The 21,922-nt window shown below is 34.3% G+C and overlaps 1 protein-coding gene across 1 annotated transcript in view; it reads left to right on the plus strand.

The window, feature by feature from the left end:
* Nucleotides 1–21,922, plus strand: part of FMN1 (formin 1) — a gene marked incomplete at its 5' end in the record, with an annotated part of 110,411 nt that overhangs the window by 54,126 nt on the left and 34,363 nt on the right. Inside the window, 4 exons of the mRNA XM_010019418.1 lie at nucleotides 112–258; nucleotides 3,754–3,813; nucleotides 5,909–6,029; nucleotides 20,758–20,850. Of these exons, the coding sequence (XP_010017720.1) occupies nucleotides 112–258; nucleotides 3,754–3,813; nucleotides 5,909–6,029; nucleotides 20,758–20,850 (421 nt within the window). The remainder of the gene's footprint in view (nucleotides 1–111; nucleotides 259–3,753; nucleotides 3,814–5,908; nucleotides 6,030–20,757; nucleotides 20,851–21,922) is intronic.

Genomic DNA, 21,922 nt, shown 5'->3' on the forward strand with positions numbered 1-21,922 from the left:
AACACAAGAAACAAAACTTCTAGCATAAATAAAATAAAATAAGCTTTTTGTTATATTAGTGATTAGAATTTTTGTGCCAATAGAAGTTACAGACTATTATCCTCTTTCCAGGCTTTGCTGAACATGACAAGTGTGAAGGAAATTTTAGGCTTGATTCTGGCTTTTGGAAATTATATGAATGGTGGGAATAGAACTCGAGGTCAAGCTGATGGATTTGGATTGGAAATACTCCCCAAACTAAAGGATGTCAAAAGCAGAGTAAGTACTAATTTTTAATTAAAGATAATTTTTCTGAAGTGATGTTTTTTGTTCATCTGTCAAAAGTTAGTATTTTCTTATTTTTTACCATTCTTGCTTGAAGGAAGAAGGCACTTCGTATCATTTCTTGATTTTTTTTCTCCCAACTTTTCACTTTCTCCTGCACTTGTGCTTATTTCCATAATCTCCAATTTCTCCTTCACAGTACTTCTAGGATAATTGTCTTATGTGAGGACTTCTGTGTGTCTCTCTTACTAGTAGAGATATAATTGCAGTAGGATAGAGAGAAGTAGCACAGACTGCTGAAGTCTTCTCCAGTAAATGTCCCCATTCTTTTCTCTTGCTCTTAACTTAAGGTAGCTCTATGTGAGTAAAAATATTTGAAAAATCAGATTTTAAAGTGAAGTATCAGTGAAGGTTCAGTGTAACATGTACACTGCGGAATTATACTTAAGGCATATAAATTTATAATATACAGGATTTTAATCCTCTTCAAAGAGGCATGCCAGACCCAGCAAGATGTTTTCAGTCTGTTTTTTTAATTGGCAGTTAAATGGATGTAGGGCATGAATTCTGAATGGCATACATGAGAAAATACTCATAGATGGCAGTTAATTATTTTGTCAAAAATTGAGAACTAGCACATTTTTGATTAGTCATGCTGGGATCAAAGTTAGTGTCAAACAAACTCTGGAAACCTTTTGAGGTGAAATTGCTTTGTTGCTTATTTCAGTCAGGCAGAGGAGGAGGTGTTAGATAATGTAGGCAATGGAAGCACTAGGTATGCCAGAGCATACCTAGACACTACATGGATACTGAAGCAGCAATGAAGTGCTGTCTTGAATTATAAGAAATGTAGATATTAAGCTTTTGTTCCCAGTTATGCTTCATGTATGTAAGAATGTGTTTGTGTGGCAGGCAATGTCTAGGGAGCTTTTTATTTTATCCATGAAAGGCAACATTAATAATGTGTAAAAACACATTTAATGAATTGTTCAGTTAGCAACTGTATTAATGAAAGTTCTGTGAGTCCTGTGTTTCCTAAAGACATTAAGGTGCTGGAGCATGCCCAAAGAGCAAAGAAACTGGTGAAGGTTCTAGAGAATAAGTCTTACAAGGAGAGGGGAACTGGGATTGTTTAGCTTGGAGAAAAGGAAGCTCAGGGGAGGCCTTAGCATGCACTCTATAACTACCTGAACATAAGCTGAAGCGAGGGGGCTGTCAATCTCTTTTTCCAAAACAGCAAGTGATAGCACAAGAGGATTAGATTGAATATTAGGAAAAATATTCTTCACTGAAAGGATTGTCAAGCATCGGCACAGGCTGCCAAGGGAAGTGGTTGAGTGGCCATCCCTGGAGGTATTTAAAGGAGGTGGCACTTAGGGTCATGGTTTAGTGGTGGATTTGGCAGCATTAGTTTTACGGTTAGGACTTGATAATCTTCAGGGTCTTTTCCATCCTAAATGATTCCATGATCCTATGATTATAATTCTTACTAATTCAGACCACTTTTCTTCCAGTCCCACTCCATGGACAAGACTCGGTACAAGCTGCAGCTAAACTAGAACCAGGCCAAGTTTCCTAGTATTCAGGTGTTCATTGGTTGACCAGCTGTCATAAAGAAAAATGTAAAACTACTGAGCTTTGCCTGGCTTTTCTCAATAGAAGTGCTAATTTTAGTCTTGCTCTTCTATCTAACCATAAACTTGTAAGAATTTAATTATCTCTGGGACTTTCCAATTTGGCTGAATTTAGCCAACATATTCCAAAATTATGAGTTATGAAAAGGAGTGACAGATGTACAATATAATTGCATAAGACTTGTTCCTTAGCAAAACGAGCTATAAAAATATTTACAATTCCCTGGTAGCCAGAATAAATATATTGTTCGTTTACACTAGTCTCCAAAATGCCTAAAAACTCAAAGGGGCCAACTGCTACAGGCAGATGTGAAACCACAGAATTAATTGGTAGACCATATTTGCAAGGAAGAAGGATGCAGGGTCTTGTATAGTTGAACACTAAAGTATCCTTCCTGTGTTCCATTAGTCCCTTTTTTGGGAATTGCCAGCAAGAGTATTGCATCTAGGTAAGCTGAATTCCAGGAGCCAAGGTAAAGTGTCAGTGTTACATATCTCTCACTTCACATAAAAGTCATTTGTTGTCACATGAGCCTAGAAAGTTAGTTGATACAGATTTTTTTTTTAAAAACATGTAGCTCACCACTTCAAAATCTCTGTGTTTTGTCTTATGCAAATATAATTTAAACCAAAGGAATAGGTTTGGTAGTTTAGCAACAGATGTATTTCACTCTGAAGGCCAATTAAATGTCATAGAATCATAGAATAGCTGAGGTTGGAAAGGACCTTAAGATCATATAGCTCCAACCCCCCTGCCACAGGCAGGGATGCCTCACCCTAGACCATGTCACCCAAGGTTCTGTCCAGCCTTGAACGCTGCCAGAGATGGAGCATTTACCACTTCATGAGTGACCTCAGTTCCTTTGTCGCATGACCTTCAGCAATGTCTTCCAAAACTGTAATACAAACAGAGTGGCTTTGTCTGTATGACAGTGATGACTTGCTTAGTTAAGAATTTTGCTGTCGTATGACATTAATAAAATATAATGTGCTGCAGGCTCCAGTATAGGCGAGGCAGCTCTGTACAGGAAGTCAGACATTGTTCACATACAAGTGTTTGTCCTGATATCTTCTAATACACAATATGAAAATACATCCAAAAAAGCTTCAAAGACATTCCAGATATAATTCCCTGTATTATGATTCTTTTACATTGCTGAACAGTACCCTGTAACATGTAAGTCACAGTTTTACACATTTCTTTTAGTTGATCTGGCCTATGCTGACCCAACGACATAACAAACTAAAATGATGTCGTGTACAGTTGTTGCATGCAGGATCATAGAAATTATGATTCCACAAAGTGCGTATTAAAATTCATATTTAAAAGGCACAAGGGTATGAGATATACTTGTTAGGTACATGAAGTCTGGATTTATATTTGGAGTAAAATATGAAAAATATTTATGCCTCTTTCAGATCCTTATTGTAGATGAATTGAGACTAGAGAAATTGAGAAATTCAGTTCACCTGAATATATCTGAGGTGGCTGTAATATTTAGTTAATATTATATTAAAGAATAATATTATTAAATAGTATTTTTAAGTAACTTAATATCATTATTCGGTAATGCCTTGTATTATTAGAAAAAGATATGGGGACAGCTTCTCCCAGTGGATGTTTTCTTAGAACCAAGAGAAGCTCTAGGTCCTGTGCTGGTACAATCAATCCTATGTTATAAAAGATTGATTTTTTTGGTCAGTAATGCTAGGACTGATGATATTGTGAGTCCTATTTTTCATGGCAATATAAAATGATAATAATAATATATTTATTTTCAAATTTTATAAATTTTCACTCACTTGAGCAGTGTTAATAAAACACATTCTTAATAATACATTTGTTTTTTCGTAGGATAATGGTATTAATCTTGTGGATTACGTTGTCATATATTACCTACGCCATTGTGATAAGGTAAAAGATTCATTTGCTGTATGTCTCTCCAAAATTAGGTTTCTTTAAGATATTGTAAAAGGGTTTACATTAGCTTTTTAAAAATCTGAAAATAGCAGCACTGACGGAAAAATAAAATCCACTTCTTTTGCTTTCATATAATGGATGTGGACCTCAGTAGGTCTGAAATTTGCTATGGGTTTTATAATAAGGCTTTGGAAAATTTTATAGTAATGATTGAACTGGCTGCGATTGCAGGCAGTTGCCTGTGACTGCTGCAGACTGGGCAGGCGATCACTCCAGTTCTGTCTTCTTACATCCTGGTTACTGTAATGTTGTAAATCTTGTTCTGATGTGGTAACAATGGAAGACAGAAGCATTATTTCTCTTCTCATGACAGAATACTTGGGCAGGTTGGTATCCTAAGATAGATGAGTCAGCCGATGGGGATGAAGTTAGGGGTTGAAAATGTGGGAAGAGGTGTGGCTGCTGCTTTGAGTGAGTTACATTTATGAGGCTTTTTGATAGATATCAGCAGTAGTCAAAGTTTTTAAGTGGAAAATTTGAACTATTATCTTTTAATTGAAAATGTCACTGTTAATTGATTTTAAGTACGTAATTCCTTATTTTTGAATGTTTACCTAATCTTTGAATCTAAGACTAGCTTAATTTTTAACAGCCCTATGTCTAGTCTAATACAAATAATTTTTTTTCCTTTTTTGCTGTTGTTGTTGTTTTCCGGTTTTCTTGTGAAGACTTTTCTCAGCCCGTGGCAGCGGGCTGGAGTAGGCGATCTTTAAAGGTCCCATTCCACCTCAAACCATTCTGTGATTCTGTGATTTTTAATGCTGGAGGGTCTGTGTGTCAGAAGCCTGTAGAAGAACTCCTGGGGCTGAGCTGTAGAGGAGATAAAAAACTAGCAAGCTAGCAGATATGTAGATCTATACTTGTTTTCTTTCTCCTTTTTTTTTTTTTTTTTTTCTTTGGAGCGGAGAAATAAAGTGTCATTACTTCAACTAAAGTAACTGCCTTGTAAAAAGACTCATAGCAAAAGCAACTTTGTCTAACCTTTAATGTTCTTAGTTTGTAGGGTATTGGCATATGTATGCTGAAGCTAATGCTTTCTGATTCATTGATTTAAATATTTAATATTTCTGCAAACTTTCTACTACAATGTAGTTTTACTTCAGGGAATTTTTTAAAACAGAGCAGTTTATCTTCCTTGGGAGGAAATGGACACTGTGTAAATGTCATCAGTTCTACTTTTTTTCCCCCCTGAATGCCCATATCTTTATAATATTAAAATTACTTTTTCCATGTTCACAAAACAAATCGTTTTCCAACCTATGAGAATTTGCTTATTACATTTATTACATGACATCCACACATGGGTAGTATTTTAAACTCACTAGTATATGCTTATACACAGCAATGTTATATTAATGTCATCTATATACTTCTTAAATTTCCACTGGAGATATTGCTTTAAACCTTGTAAGTTTTTTTTATTTTGTTTTATTTTACTTATGATTTGTTTTTCTTATTGTGCTAAAAATAAGGTGTATACTTAGGAATTCCATACAGACATTAACCCATGGAATTTATTTAGCTGCATAAACCTTCAACTGTATATTTTTAACTGTATAAAATACTTCAGGCAATATATACATATTGTTTTCGATTTATGCTTATAAAGTGCATATATATTCAATGAATCAGGAGAGAATGAAACCACAAACTTTTGGCATAAGATCACTTATTGCATTAAAATAAGCATTCATGATATCTGTTTTTAAGAAACTTCTAATCCTTTATCTAAACCTCTATTGATAGAAAATGAACAGAAATTCATTGTTGTGAATTGTGAGCTCAATGTTGTTTCGTAGTTTAAATTGAGTAAAGTTAGCTTTACAACATCGAAAAGGAATTTTCAACACTCAGAATGGTCAGGATTTCATCGTGAATGTTATATATGTTGGTTTAGCGTTAATTATTTTAAATATTTTATTTTGCAGTTTTATAGTAGGGTTTCATAGATGTTTTAAGAAAAGTAATTTATTTCACTGCAAATGCATTCAATTTTCATAGTGGCCTTTTTGTTTGTTTGTTTGTTTAGGAAGCAGGAACAGACAAGAGTATTTTTCCTTTACCAGAACCACAGGATTTTTTCCAGGCCTCCCAAGTTAAATTTGAAGACCTAATAAAAGACTTAAGGAAACTGAAGAGAGATCTAGAAGGTAACTGGGAACTTTCACATTTTTTCTGCTAACAACAAAGTGCCATTTAAAATGTGACCTTTATGAGGTTTTCTTATTGCTAATTAGGTTTATAGTGTTGATTCATTTAGAGTTTTTACACTGTGGCACAAATTGCTCACATAAATTAGAAAAAAACCCTCAAACTCACAACTTAATAAAAATGTAAGTAAAGATGCTGAAAAGTAATTTTCCCTTTTACAATAAAGGCCCCTAAAGAAATCTTTCTGAAATTTTCTTCAGTTATATGTGAATTTTCCTCTGACTTTTCCAGAACTGTATGTTTAACTGTAGATATCTGTTAGTTCCATAATATAAATACTTTCTTCAGTACTTGTATAACAACAATTTAACAACTACAAGAAAAAGTTGAATACTATTAATGTAGAAATAAAACACAGCTTGCCAAGGCACAGCAAAGCGAAATGGAAAGCTCCAGTTCAAAATATTTTCACCCTGGGACATAAAATAAACATTTTAAAATGTTTATTATAAAGAGGGGCTCAGAAACCCAACTCATCTATCAATCAAGGTACTGAGTGGAAATAAAATAGGAAGGGTTGCTCTCTAAGTATTCCAAGCAGTTTCATTTTTATTTCATGCTTCATGTGACTTTTTAAAATAAATCCAGCAAATGATGACTGAATACTTTAAGCCTGTCTTTTTCCTTAAGGAGAAGTTGCTACTTATACTGAAGCAGTTTTGTGGGGGAAATGGCGCTTAGTGAGAGAATCTGCATAAAAGCCTGTAGAAACTTCTCCATTTATGTTTAAATTTCTGCATCAAAATGAAGAGTTCTCTTAGAATCAGAGTTTAACAAGGTTCTTATTTTTAATTCTTTTCAATATATTAGGCAGTGAAAACCATTACAAAATAATTTATCCTTACAGTTAGAAATTGCTGGATTAGGTCACTTCCATCTTTAGGATAATTTCAAAGGTTAACAGTGGTAGGAAAGTATCAGTTGTTGTTTGTTTGACCCGGGCATAAGTAAGTGCTCTATCTCCTCTCATCGCTTGGCCCTGTAAACCCCTTGGCCTGCCCTCTTTTGGGCCAGTTTGTGCAGAAACGTGATCTGTGTTTGATCTTGTACTTTTTCAGTATGTAGTCCTGCTGTCATGCATCTTAGTCTTGCAAGATCTACATTGAGGCTGTGACATTCACATCATATTTGTTCTACGCTGCAAAGACACAGACAGCAAGTAGGAAAAGCTAAACACTTTAACTCATAAAATAAAAACTGCAGTTTTCTTATAAACACTGATTTCTAATCTCTAAACCAAATTTTCTTAGGTACTTATAGAAAATCTAGAAAAGTCATGTTGAGGTTGTTTTCATAATTCTTCTTTGTAAAGAGGTATTTGAAACCCAGCCAAACTAATTAACATATAAAGTTAATGACAGCAAAGATTTGAAACAAAAAAGGTTGTGGAAATATTTTCAGAGGCTGGTGTTTTATCACTCAGAAATATGCAGCAGAGTTCTAACAAGCATTCCTGTGATTAGTTTCTCTTGTATTTAAACAAAGAAACAATCACTCATATAAAATGTTGTATCTCTTTCAAACATTGCCTTTCAAATTTTTTTCTTCAGATAATGCAGCAGTTTATTTTTAAATCAAAATTTTAACTGAAGAGGTTATAATTTTAACACGTACAACAAAGATTTGATGAGTCTCTGTAGTTTATTGTAGCCATTAAAAAGTTGTGGCTGCTGGCAGAATACCAGTGAAAGTCTAAAGCTGAAACAGATGTGAGTAGCAGAAACCAAGTCCAGAGAAGCGTCGGGCCCAGCTATCCAGACAGGCGCGGCCCTTCAGATGTAAATAATTTGAACAATATTAACTGGGGCTGCCTGTGTTATAGGGTACATTGGATTTATTTCACAGTTTGGTTAACTAAGGTAGTCTTAAACAGATTACTTTGTGAGTGGGATGAGACAAAGGTAATAAATGAAAGAGGGTTTTTCTTGTGTGCCATTAGGGAACAAAATAAAGTTCCTGTTAGTGAGGTCACTTTTTTTCCTGAGATTTCTACAGAATTATTATTTTTTTTAAATAAATATCACCTCTTGTGTCTGAAGTGGCAATTTTGATAGACACCTTTCATAATTCTTGTCATTTAGTATTTAAAAATCATTTTTACTAGTTTATCAAGACATTCATTTATCTTTCTAACATGGATATTAACATAAGAAAGATTGAGTTATCATGAGTGGCATGTCTTAATGGTGTAAACCTCTGGTTTGAAATACCTAGACACTGTGGAACCAGAAGTTCAAATCTAGATGGAGCACAAACCCTTTCATCCTTTTCAGGTAAACAGATTGAGTTCCATACAATTTGCTATTTTGAAGTCTTTCAGATTAGAGTTTAAAAGGACAGACTAACTTTAGACTAAAGGGATTAAACTAAAGTTTAGCTCAAAAATTCATCCAAATTTTTGGAAAACCTTAATCCAAGAGGTTTTTAACATATATTCCAGAACAAACTCTGTCATCATAAGCATTTTTAAGTTAAAAAGAATTATAAACAAAAATATGCTTTTAATACAGACTTTTAAGGGGATAGAAGTGCAAAAGAATGCAATATTAAATAGTGAGATGAAAGTTTTAGAGTGAAATCTGGTTCCACTTTAAGGTCACAGGAAAAATAAATGTTTTCTGTAAGCTCAGGTTTTCACTCCAGGTCTGTATAGTCAGTGTATTTACAAGGTTTTCAAATATTACATAGTAGAATAAGCAGATATATTTATTGATTTAACAGGTTTTAGCTTTCTAGTTAATCCTTATGGACAAAAAGGGTTTTGCTTTCCATTAATATTTTAAAATTGTAAAATATCCTATTCCTTGTCTAGGGCAATGTTTTCCACTTTTTCTTTTCCCTATGACCAAACATGATTTCCCTTCTAGTCTGTCCAATGCCACTTGGTAGGTATTCTGGAATAAGAACAGAATGTTTGAAATGTGTAATTGTAAGAATATTTTTAGAAAGAAAGCCTCAGTATGATAGACTTGGATAAGTTTTACCATGAACCTTTTATTCACCTATGTCAAACAATCTTAATTATTCAAAATTAGTTACACTGTAGATTGATTCCATCCATCATACTCATTGCTATTCTTTGCAATACGGTTCATAAAATTTTAAAATGCTGTTTCATTAGTTAAAAGAAAGCAATATTAGGTTCCTTTGACTCTATGATTCTGTGATGTACTGTAATGTTCATTATAACTTTTTTGTATTCTTGACCTTAATAACTGAAAGAGCAAAGATGGAATGTTTAAAATGGAAACCAACATAGGTCCACTTTGAATGCTTTGAAGAGTGACACCTTGACTTCTCATGATTAATTTCCTATGAGATTGTAACATTTTGATCCCACTGAATATCCATGCTTTCACCTTCTTTCATGGCCATTAATAGAGATATTAGTCACTATTTTCATACTAATTTTTTTTCAGTACTGTATATGTGTTTACAATATTTACTAACTTAACTGAGGGTGTATGAATATATACGTAGGTGTTTACACACACATAAACATGACTGAAAGGAAATAATTTATTCTAAAATAGGAACAAGACTTCATAGATCTGCAACCTATAAAAATCAGTTTGATAGCAGTACTCCAGGAGACATGTTTTCAAATTGGGTGCCTCTTAACCAGTTGACAGATCTGTATCTTGCATATGTCACCCTCAATTTTTCCATATTTAAGTGGTGTAACTTCATTAAAACTTGAGCTTATGTCAACCCCATCTTGTAAAACTGTATAATCCTTACAAAAAGATTAAAATGGAAGCAAGTAAAACTATGCATGAAAAAATGAGAAATGACAATGTTACATTGGCTGTTTTCACATTGTTTTTTATATGGAAGCATTACATGCATTTTAAAATTATAGAGAAATGCAGGTTGATTGATTGGAAGGTACCTCTGGAAGTCCTGTGGTCCAAACCATTTGAGCAGGACTAACTTCATATTAAGATCAGGTTGTACAGGGCCTCAGCCAGCTCAGTTTTGAATCTAAGGATGGAAATTCCAGCACCTCTCTGGAGCACCTGTTCCAGTGCTGAATCACTGAATATTTTTCCTTATTCCATGTGAGAGTTTCCTGGGCTGCAGCTTGTTAATATTGCTCCTTTTTCTTTAGATGTGCATTTCTAAGAAGGCTCCATTTTCGATATAGCTATTCGTAAGATAGTTGAAATGAAAAACTAGATCCTTGGTTAGCTTTCTTGTCACTAGCTTTCTTCAGCCAAGACTAAACATACTTGGCTTCCTCTGCCTCTTCAATTGCTTCATTTTATTTTCATTCTTGAATGACATGACCACATGTATTATTTTCCAGATATGAATATGTGTGTATATATATTCGTATATACATATTCTTTATCATAGAAACATAGATTTCATAAAAACAGATACCAGCATCATTGCTAATTAACACTGTCTCTCAGCATGGCTGACTGTTCCGCTTAGCTGACTAGAGTAGTCTGAACTGCTGCATCTACATTGCCCTCATTGCCTCTTCAGGAAGCTCTTTATTGCATTATATTCCAAAGTGGGTACGTGTTACATAAGTAAGACAAGAATGGAAGAGAATCTACAAATGACAGATGGATGGAAATTGAAAATGGTCAATCATTCTGGATTATTGCAGCCGTAAACATTGTGAATAGAACAACAGCATCACAGAATGGTTTGGATTGGAAAGATTATCTAGTTCCAACCCCCCTGCCATGAACAGGAACACCTTCCACTAGACCAAGTTGCTCCAAGCCCCGTCCGACCTGGCCTTGAACACTTCTAGGGATGGGGCATCCACAACTTCTCTGGGCAACCTGTTACAGTGTCTTCACCACCCTCACAGTAAACGTCTAATCTAAATCTACCCTCTTCCAGTTTAAAACCATTCCACCTTGTCCTATCACTACGTGCCCTTGTAAAAAGTCTCCGTTTGGGTTTGTGGTAGGCCCCTTTTAGGTACTGGGGGTTATGTTTCCCCTTTTCCAGTCAGTGTTAACTTCACTGCACTGCCACAACTTCTCGACTATGGATAGCAGCTTAGCCACTTCATCTACTAGTTCCCCTTCCTTCCATTGCTACACACCAGTCATAGAAGCCAATCCCACCATGTCTCTGTGGTGCCTATAAGATCATAGCCCTGCAGGCATGCACACATCTCTAATTCCTATTGTTTATTCCCCCTGCTACGTCCATTTGCATAAAAGGATTTAAGTTGTTGCCCCGATGAAGCTGACTTACTGGCTGACATGACTGGGATTCCTTTAGAGATGAGGAAGAGGCAACAAGAATCAAAAATAATCAGTTTATGCTCATTTAAGACTGAAACTCTCTGATTTTCCAGATTTAAAATACTGAACAACATTTGTTTTTGTAAAGAATTATAAGGGAATATATTTACTAATTGGAAAATATACAAAAGCATAAAAGTTTAATCATTATTATTTACAAGAAGGTAATTTAAAATTGTTAAATATGTGTGTTCTCATCAAAGTCCTCAAACTGAGCTAACGATTTTGGCAACAATGTCCACTAATTAACTAGAAACCTTTTTTGTTCTAGAGAGTCATTGATATTTTTGGTTAATAAATTGAGACATTTTCAGCTTTTGTTGGATTTCTGTGTAAGCAGAGACGGAGAAATTAATTGAATGTGCTATTATTTATTCAGATGGAATTATATATTCAGTTCATACACAATATGGCCTTAGATAAAATGTTTTGTGGACTAGAGTTTTAGTGTAATCATGATACAATAAATATCAATAGGCAATTATTATGATGTTGAGAGGTTTTGTATATTGTCTGTTTTGCTTTATAGACAGTAATGTTACTGGATAGTGAAAATTCTAAACATTATATAATTTTGAGTTTTAAATTCCTAAATAATTTGTTTTAGCAATAGACATTTTCAGTGAAAAGTTATAGTTTATTCATTGCAGGAGGATAGTATTGTCGTGGGTTCAGCTGTAGCAGTTATTTTTCTCCTTTGTAGTAGCTGGTGCAGTGCTGTGTGTTTGACTTTCAGCCTGGGAAAAACGCTGATAACACCGATGTTCTCAGTTGTTGCTGAGTAATGGCTACTCTGACCAAGGACTTTCTCAGTCTCATGCTCTGCCAGGGAGGAGGGGAAGCCGGGAGGAAGCAGAGACAGGACACCTGACCCAAACTGGCCAAAGGGGTATTCCATACCACAGCACGTCATGCCCAGTATAGAAACTGGGGGGAATCACCCGGAAGGCCCAGATCACTGCTCGGGTCGGGCTGGGTATCAGTTGGCGGGTGGTGAGCGGCTGTGTCCTCTCCCCTTGTTATTTCCCTTACCATTATTATTGGTGGTAGCAGTAGTGGTTTTGTATTATACCTTAGTTACTCCATTGCTGTTACCTCAACCCGTGGGAGTTACATTCTTTCAATTCTCCCCATCCCTCCAGGAGCAGGGAGAGAAATAAGGAGGGGAGTGAGCAAGCAGCTGCATGGTTCTGAGTTACCGGCTGGGCTTAAACCACAACAAGTATTCAAAAAAGTATCAGAAGCTGTTTTCTAGAATATTTTAAAATAATTGAAGCTTTATTCTAATTTAAATGAAACGGTTTAAGTCAATTTAACAGTGGCTTTTAGACATCTAAATCACATAAATGTTCCCGGAAAAATCATCCCAGCAGGAGCAGAGAAGTTATATGATACATTCTGGGAACTAGTCACTTTAATTTTCTTCATATTAATTATACTTTTAAATTTCAAAATTAACCTTAAAATTTTGTAAGTGCAGGGAAATAGAAATTTGAACCTGGTGGTGGAACATGAGAAGCCAAATAGGTGCATGTGTTATTTCTTTAGACATTAAGATAAATGGAGCATGTTCCTTTTACCTGGTATTGCTGTATTTTTGAACTGTCCAACATCTACATTATATGTTTTGAGGCATTGCAGGATAGTGTAAGGAAAAGAGCAAAGAACAGCTTTGTACGGAAGTTGTTTTGTTTTAAAGGGTTGACAAAATTGCACTCTCCTTCTCAGAGTTTTCTTACCACTAGATGAGATATATTGCAATTCGTTTTGATTTGGCAAAGATAGAACAGAAGCATTAAAAAACATACTTGTATATGTGCATTGGATTCTATTTTACAATAGAACTAACATTTTGACAGTGTTCCATCGGTAACGTTCATAAGCAAATACATGAAGTGCCAATTTTCCTAAGTGGATCATTTCTTAAAATTCCATTAGATATTCTAGTTTGTGATAATAGAGAATAGTATGTGGAATGGTTTTAATAAGATTCAGAAATATAACAGAGGAGCAGAGCAATGATGTTTTAGAAGAGTTCATTCCCTGGAAGCAGATGTCTGCATGTGTGCACAAAAGCAAAGGAATAAGCTTTCTGTTAGTTAAACAATGGCATGCTGTTAATTTTTTTCTTTTATATTTTTTTCTTTGTTTAAAGAATCCTTGCATGTTTCATGTTAAAAATCATTCTGCAAATGTTAAGACTCTAAAATGAATATTGGAAATACCACAGTTATGATTTTCTGTGCACTTTTGTGTGTGCCCTTTTATAAAAACAAATAAATACGTGTGTGTTAAGCTTTAGTTACATAACTAGGTAGTATACATCTGGGAGCAGATAGTGTACATCTGCGAAAAGGAGGAATATTGTCTCTATCAATGTGTGTGCTGGATAATGAATGATGTAATTTGGAGTGTGCAATACCAGTGTTGGGAGGAACAGTGACTTCATATTTATGGGCCTCATCAGCTTTTCCTGTTTGGTGGAGTAGGCAGTAAAAGGCAAGGCAGATTTCTGTTAGAATTGAGGTGGCCGCTTATGTATTTGCTGCCAATGATCAAAGATTGAAAGTACATTAATGCAGACTGTGGGATACAAATTAGTAGTAGTTAGGCTAATTAGCACTTTGAGAAGTGTTCCTGCTAATATTGTAGGTAGTTTATGAATCTACATGATCTTAAATCTAAGCAGGATGCTCTAGCAGAACCAAAGCCATAAACTTGGTAGAAGAACTAATAAAGTTAAACTTTATGATCTGTCTAGCACAGAAAATCAGAGATCCAGCAGTACAGAGGTAAACAGGCGATCACTTCTCCGGCCTCTACAATTCCAGCTCATAAAGTGCTTCAGCAATCACCCAAAAATTCTCTTCTACCTGATCCCTTGTTCAGTACACTAAGTGATAAGGTGTTTGTAAGGTCTTTTTTTTTTCTTGCACTGTGAAAATCTTAGTTTATCTAATAACAAATATTATTACTGGTTCTTAAAATTTTTGTCTTCTTCTAAATTAGCCAGACAAGACTCTTCAATTCCAAAATATTTGGGTTTTGTACTGTTCAGACAGAAAGGAAATGGTCTGATTTTTCAGCGGGTTCTGCTAACACACGTTTCTACACTCCTGACAGATCTTAATGATGCGCGGAGGTCTGTGTGTTTGGATCTTGACACTAAACCAAACCTTTCTACTAATAATGTGTGCTGGAATCACTTAAGGAATCTTACATAGACTTGACTGGAAAATTATGAGGGTTTAGTCATTATATTCATTTATATGTGCTCTTCAGTCCCGTGCAGTATGCTTCTCTGCTAAAGGGCATGCTGAATGTAAACTACCATTTCAGAGAGAATACATTAACCAGAGTCTCAGATATGTTGCTATGGTGTGAAAAATATTTAGTTGTACTAGCAATCTTTGTTCATTTCTTTAAATGTATTCTTAGGAAACAATCTTAACAGAAAGGTTTTTAAATGATTTATATAAAATGCTGATACCCTTTGACAAAACAAGGAGCAAAAAAAACCCAACCCTTTTCTTCTAGGTTAGTTGAAAGTAATATAGGTTGGAGGATTCCTCTGCATGCCATCACATACTGTGAAAGTTCAAAATGTTGTTAAACTTAAAAGAAACAAACGGACCCCCTCACAAATCTTAAATCCAAAAGGCAAATCCAGAATATCTGATCAAACTTGTGAGAATTGCCGAGATGTCTGACTCAGCTTCCAAAAGCTTCCTAAAAGCTTCCTAAAAATTCATTAGAACAGGTGACCTTTACAGGGTGTTTTGTATGCCACTAATACAGTTATTTCACTTTCCACATCTTAGGGCTTATCATTGAAATGTTATTCTGTCTCATTTATATGTGAGAGCTTGAGCAGCTAACCAGATATTTGTCTCTACATGGCACAAAGAAAATGTATTTCAAACAGACATATTTTGCCTATTTAAAGTTTTGCTTATTAGCTTCCAGCCTCTGAAATGGCTTTTTAAGAAAACTGAATTATTAATGTGTGAAGAAAATAAGTGTACATAGAAGCACATTTCTTCTAAATTAGCTGAAAATAACTTCACAAAATAACTATGCAAGCAATCAGTAGATTAGAATGCTGTACTTAGTTTTATGTGTGCTAGCACTTTTTTGCATTGTATTGTTGACCTTCATTTCAGACAATAAAAGTAAAACTTGAGAACAGAGTAGCACTACAAGTTTTCTACATTCTTCTCAGATACTTTTTTTCTCAGAAAACTTAACACCCCACTTCATGGCATTTCCCTCTCTTACTAGGTTCAAAGCCTTCTGTATTAGTCAACCCAGCTCTGACTGCAATGTTAGTGCTCGAAACTTTGTGTATTGCCACCATTGAGATGTGTATTGATTATCAGTGTGTGTCCAAAAATATAAGTGAAATACTGCCTCTGAAACTTTCCTGAAACTAACCACTTGCAGTGGTTAGAAGCTGTCAAAAGGAATCACAATAAATCCCTTCTTTTCCACATTTATTTAAAATTCTATCTGAAATGAAACATTTACTTACAAAGTTATAAATAAGCACAAAAGCTATAGATGGCAAAGATATAATGGATTATAATAAAGCTAACATTCCTATGTGTGTACCTGCAGTAAATATGTATCTATATTGCAAGTAATAACAAGAGAATATAACCAAGTCCTGCAACAGCATCCAGTGAATAAACATGCATCTCCAGTACCTTTTGGTATAACTTGGAAAGTTGTTTGCAAGTAAGAAAATTTTAATATTTAAAACGTTAAATTTGCTTTAATAAAGCAAATCCAAACAAACTAAAACATGAGGTATTTATATAGCATGTGCTGAATAATTTAAATTTATACATTTTATCTGAAGTTTTTTAGATTCTTCTCTGGGTAAATAGGCCCAAGTAGTGTAACAGGCTTCTGCACTATAAAAAAATCATGGATCCTCTGATACAGAAATTTGGGATTATTTAGTGCTACACTGAATTTGTTTGCAGCATGGTTTCAAATCCTCTTTGAAACAAAAAAGGTAAGGGTTAAAAAAGGGATTATCAAATAGTAACCCTCCTGTCAAAGATAAGCCTGCATTATAACAAGAAAATAAAATAGCAAGCTTGGCAGTATAACCTGCCAGACTCTGAACAGACAAAAGGAGGGGGGTGGGTTAGCAGCTTTCACAATGGCATAACTCATGGGGCATAGTGTCAGTGACAGGTTTATAGGAATTCATGGTGTTGATACTTGGTTTCACTGTCAGGATGATTCCTGTAAGTGCTACTGGTGGCTTCTGGTGAGTAAATAGCTAGTAATTTACTGTTATCAACATTAATCTATTTCTGGGTTTGCGTTTACTTTTAAAATGGTGCTTAAAAAATTCCAAATCTGATCTGATTGACAGTAAAATGCTCTTTACATGAAAGTTTGTTTATGGGCACTGATTCTTTTGACAGATTTACAAGTGTCTGTGGAGTTTTAAGACTATTGCCCAACAGGCATTAAGTGAGAGACATTCTATTTTGTAAATATTTTCACTTATATTGGGGATTTTTAAAGAACTTTTTGAGCCAAGTACTGCATTAAATCTGAAGGCAGTGGCAAACTGATAATCAGCAGTTTCCAGCTTTGTCTTAATCTTTTGCTAATGGTTTCCATTTCTGTGGCCAAGATTTGCAGTGGGTGAAGCACGATGTACATGCAACAATTTGTAAGAGCTTTCAAATACTATTGCACACACTTTTTCTTTCTTTTTTTTTTTTTTTTTGCAATAGCTCATTTAGAAATAAACAATTTTCAAAGTAGTGTATTACATTTAATTTCAGGAACATACAATACATACCAAGAAAATGAACCAAGAGTTTATTACAGTAATGGAGAATATGCATCTGTTTGAATTCAGTAATGCTGAAACAGGTTGTATATTTTCTCAAATGATTATTTTGGAATGAGATGGTGAGATGAGACGTGTACTGTCAAATTCCTCAGAATTCCTTCAGATTCCTCAAAATTTCAGAAAGAAATCTATTCAGAAAGAAGGTTTTCAGAGCTTACTGCTAAGGCCCTTGCCTCAGAATCATTCTAATAAAAACCTTGCTAAAATAATTTTCTTTTAAAAAGGAAAGTGTTTCTGTTTTAGTGAATACAATATAAAAAGTTCATGTAACAGTCCCTCAACCATGTTATAGCATGTTCAGCAAAGAAAATCAGAACAACTGATGGAACAGGTCTTTTCATTTTCTTTTCTTTAATGTAATGTTTGCATGATGTGATAATTTAAAAAAAACCCAAAGCAAATAAAACACAACAAAACAAAAAAAGAACTATATTTCAAGTAAATTTTTTAGGGTTTTTTTGATAAAAAAAGAAATTATATAACAGGAAATTCAATTACTGTTAGCTACCAAAAACTTGTGATTGTATTGTAGAACTGAGACAGGTCATAGTGTTGTGGGGTAGCCTTCTATCAATATTACAATGACAGAGACCAGCTGACTTAATCTGCAGAATTACAACTGCCATTTTAATTAAAACCTTTGTTTTAGCCCTGTCATGAAAATCTTTTTCATTTTCCAAGCGTGTCTTCATTTGTACCTGACTTACGATTCCTTTCAACACACTTCTACCATTCTTTGCCATATCTATCCGCAGACAAATTTCATGATGTTCCTAAATTCTTCAGCCTAAAAGATAGATTTGGTTGGTGTTTCTTGCCATCATTTTGGACAAAGAATTATTATTCTGTGTAGGACATTTCAGTATTGAAGGGAAGACTGAGACTGGAGAGATTTCAGCAGAAATAGAAAACTTTTGAGACTGCAATTCCAGCTGAAGTTCATGAGTGCCTTCAGCCAGTGACTCCATACCTATGTGATGCGCCTCATTTCTGACATTAGCAAGTAAATAAATTCAAGTCTTATTCAAATATTTCAGTACAGTTGACTTTAAACAAAATTAGTTAAACTTCAGTTAATCAGAGATTTTTTTGTTTGTTTGTAGACCAAAAGTATAGGTTGAGTGAAGTAAAACCTACATTCAGTATAGGTCAAATACACTGGTTTTGTGATTAACAGGTTTTCACTTCATCAGCCTTGTGATTCCTTTAGCTCAAAACTAAAATGTTCTCAGAACCTGTCAGTATATTTTGGCAATTATCAGGAATTCGGGAAGTAAAAGGATAGATTTTAGGTTTAAATAGATATCATCTAGATAAATATCAGTAGCAGAGAGAATCATCCAAAGTTCTCTTTTTGAGTATTTCCAATAGTGTAAATTCTTAGTCTGCCAGCATCTAGGAGGCTTTCAATTCTTCAGACAGTGCATTAGCAACACCATATATTTGGGAAATTGCCTTTCTAGTGTATGTTAGTGTAAGTTTAGATACTGCTGTAGCTACAAGCTTATTATAATACATATTCATAGAAATTTACTTCTTTATAGATTTATACAAATTTATCTATATAATATTATGATAATATAATTATTATTGGCTTGCAATAGTTGCAATCTTACATAATTGTAATAATCGTGTGCATTCTGTTGTTGCTGTGTGCCAAGTGCCTGAACACAAGTGCTAACACTTTTACATTTTTATAATTTTATGTTTATCTAAAATAATTTCTAAATATTGCCTTATATACTTTTCTGTAGATTTGTTTAAACACAAAGAAATACCAAAAACCTCTACTGCTACTTTGTTCAAACTTCCAGTCAGAAACTTACCAATACGGTCTCTTGTTATTTTGCTAGTTTTTTCCCCCTATGCAGTTCTAATGTGTCTGTCTTCTTCCAAAGTAAAGTGTTAAAATTTGCTTGATTAGCTGTAGAAATCCTCTAATTCTACAAACAAAGATGTTAAATACACATAAATTTCATTCAGTGTATGATAACAGTCATGGAAAGTTCAAAGTTTTAATGGTAAGAGGCATGTATCGTAGGGAAATAATCTTTAAAAGTCGTATAAACTTTGTGACTTCTGATTTGTTCTGCTTAATTTAATTTATTAAAGACACATAACTGAACAGCTAATAAAAGTCTTTATTTCCCAATGTATTATGTTTAAATTAACGCTCCATTCTGTCTACTATCTGGCATAAAAGCAAATATCCATTAACTTTACTCTGAACATTTTCAAAGGTCTGTCATATGCCACAGGTTGCAAGACTAGACATTAAAGATAGATTGTAGCCTAGTCCATGTTACGTAAGCTCTGGAACTTATAGTCCACAACCTACACTAGTTGTGCAGGGATGCTACATTAAAATATACACTTAGATGTAAACAAGTATCTTTTAAACTTTTTCTGTAACAACAGCTGTACAAATGATCTTAATTAATCATAAAGCTGACTTTTTTCTAAGTCCTACTGGTCCAATAGCATTATAGGCACACTACTAGTTATACAATAGAATGTATGCATCTTTTTTCAAACTTCCATTGACTTTTCTCACTGCACTGTAAACTTACGTTAACATGACATTTGAATTACAAATTCTCAAGTTCTTTTTCCACAGTCTTGTATTATTTTTTTGCTGCAGTGAGTTGTATTATATGATGGTGGAAGCAATTTGGTGTGAATATGTTTCATGAAACCAAACTGTAACTCAGGTTTAACTTCAAAATAAATTTCCATCTAAATTTAGCTTCTTGAGAATAAGAAGTTGTGGTGAAAAAAAAATCTTACAATATAAATTCAGTTACTAAATGGAAGGTAACTGCCTTTTGATTTCTTACAGTCTCATTTCACCATCAATGTGGATGCTGGAATCTGCAAAGTTTACTAGAAGTTCTAGAATGTTAAAATGAGTTAGTAGGTAACCTGGAGTTTTTAGAAATTGGCATAGCATCTGGTCTTAAAATAACAGATAAATAGTAAACAAATTGCAGGTAGATGTAAGTTAATTTTCTTACAGTCTTCTGCTGTTACACATCATGGCCTGGAATTTGAATACTTAAGTAAAGCTGAATTCCTTCATCTGTGTTAGGAAAAATGGTTGATTATAGGATTGGCATTGATTGACTAGTCAATCGATACAAGACATCGACATCCTCCAGTCAACACAGAAACAAAGTTTAAATCTTTAAATACCATCTAGAATTTGTGTGAGGCAGGCTGTGTTCATGGCAGCTCTCAGCAGACAGGTGGAGTTTTAGAACGAAGTTGTTACTAAAGGCAAATTCCACTCTTTAAACACATATATAATTTTCTATCTGGTATGCTAGACTAGTATTGGTGGGTTTTATTTTAATGTAATTACTGGATTCCTTAGTGCTTGTATATTTCCATTTCCTCTAATTTAAGTCTAGGTGACTAATTTAGATGTAGGCTTCTACAGTGTTGACATCTATTTCAGGTAGGTGAATTATGCCATTAATGTCATAAAATTATCTCAACTTCTTTTTCTAGCCTGTGAAAAGCAGATGAAGTTAGTTTGCCGAGAGTCTTCTGAAGAGCATCTCCAACCTTTCAAGGAGAAACTAGAGGAATTCTTCCAGAAAGGTAATCAGATCTGAAATCAAAAATGAAATTGTATAAGGTGTAGTGGTTTACAAATTTATAAGTAATGTAAGTTGGATTAAATATCTATTGCCTCTGAAAATTCCTATGGATTATGTTCCTAATATGCCTAATGTATGCAAGAATAATGGTTACACAGATCTTGGACATCAGTTGTCAAAAATAATTGTTCCCTCGATCTCACCCATTTCCTTTTGATTGCTTTCTGCTTTGTTCTTTATCATTATTTGTAAGCAAAATGAAAAAGCTATTCATCATAGACCAAATTTATCAAAGAGAATAAAAAGCTTCAAGTTTATAAAAGACTATGAAAAATACCCTTCTAGAAAAGGTCCACTTCATTACATGAAGTAATGGCATCTTTTATTGATAGTGTGGGCTTATGAACTGAATAATTGGGATTTAAAGATTTTGTCTTGTGAGACAGAAATAGGCATAGGGAAGTGATTATTTAGGGTGGAGTCTGGAGACCACAGGGTGAGAGCCAAGGTACAGTCTAATCATCAGTTCAAAACAGTGTAAATATAGGTTGCTGTTGAAAAGAACAGTCCTGCTCTCACCTGTTTCCCAGACTATGTGTTCCCAGTCAGCCGTTTCTGCCAGCACCATCATCTTCAGAGCTGTGCAAAGCAGGTAAGGGAATAGATTATTTTTTCCCCCTCCAGGTTGTACTAGTACAGACTATTCAGGAAAACAAAGTGCTGCATTTCTGATGACTATATTAAGAATGGTTAAGAATTAAGTACTACCAAAGGACTAGTATTTCTCACAAAAATTGTGAGCAGTTTGAGAATTTACTGTTTGAGAAGTCAAATGAACTATCTGAATCTAGTAATCCAAGTAGAATGTTTACTTCATTCAAATTGTTGTAATCATTTATGAATTAGCTTGATTGTTTTTATAAAGATTGTCCTAATGTCTTTTTAATAACTTTATTTCTTGAGACTATCTTACTAAATACTTTGATAAGTGAAAAGAGGATATTTTAAAAGTAGGAGACCTTGTTATTTTGTATTGTTAAATAAACTAATATGCTCCTTCACCCTTCTCCCAG

This window comes from Nestor notabilis, unplaced genomic scaffold (genome assembly GCF_000696875.1).
Source record: "Nestor notabilis isolate BGI_N333 unplaced genomic scaffold, ASM69687v1 scaffold3758, whole genome shotgun sequence".
In the NCBI taxonomy this organism is placed as follows: Eukaryota; Metazoa; Chordata; class Aves; order Psittaciformes; family Psittacidae; genus Nestor; species Nestor notabilis.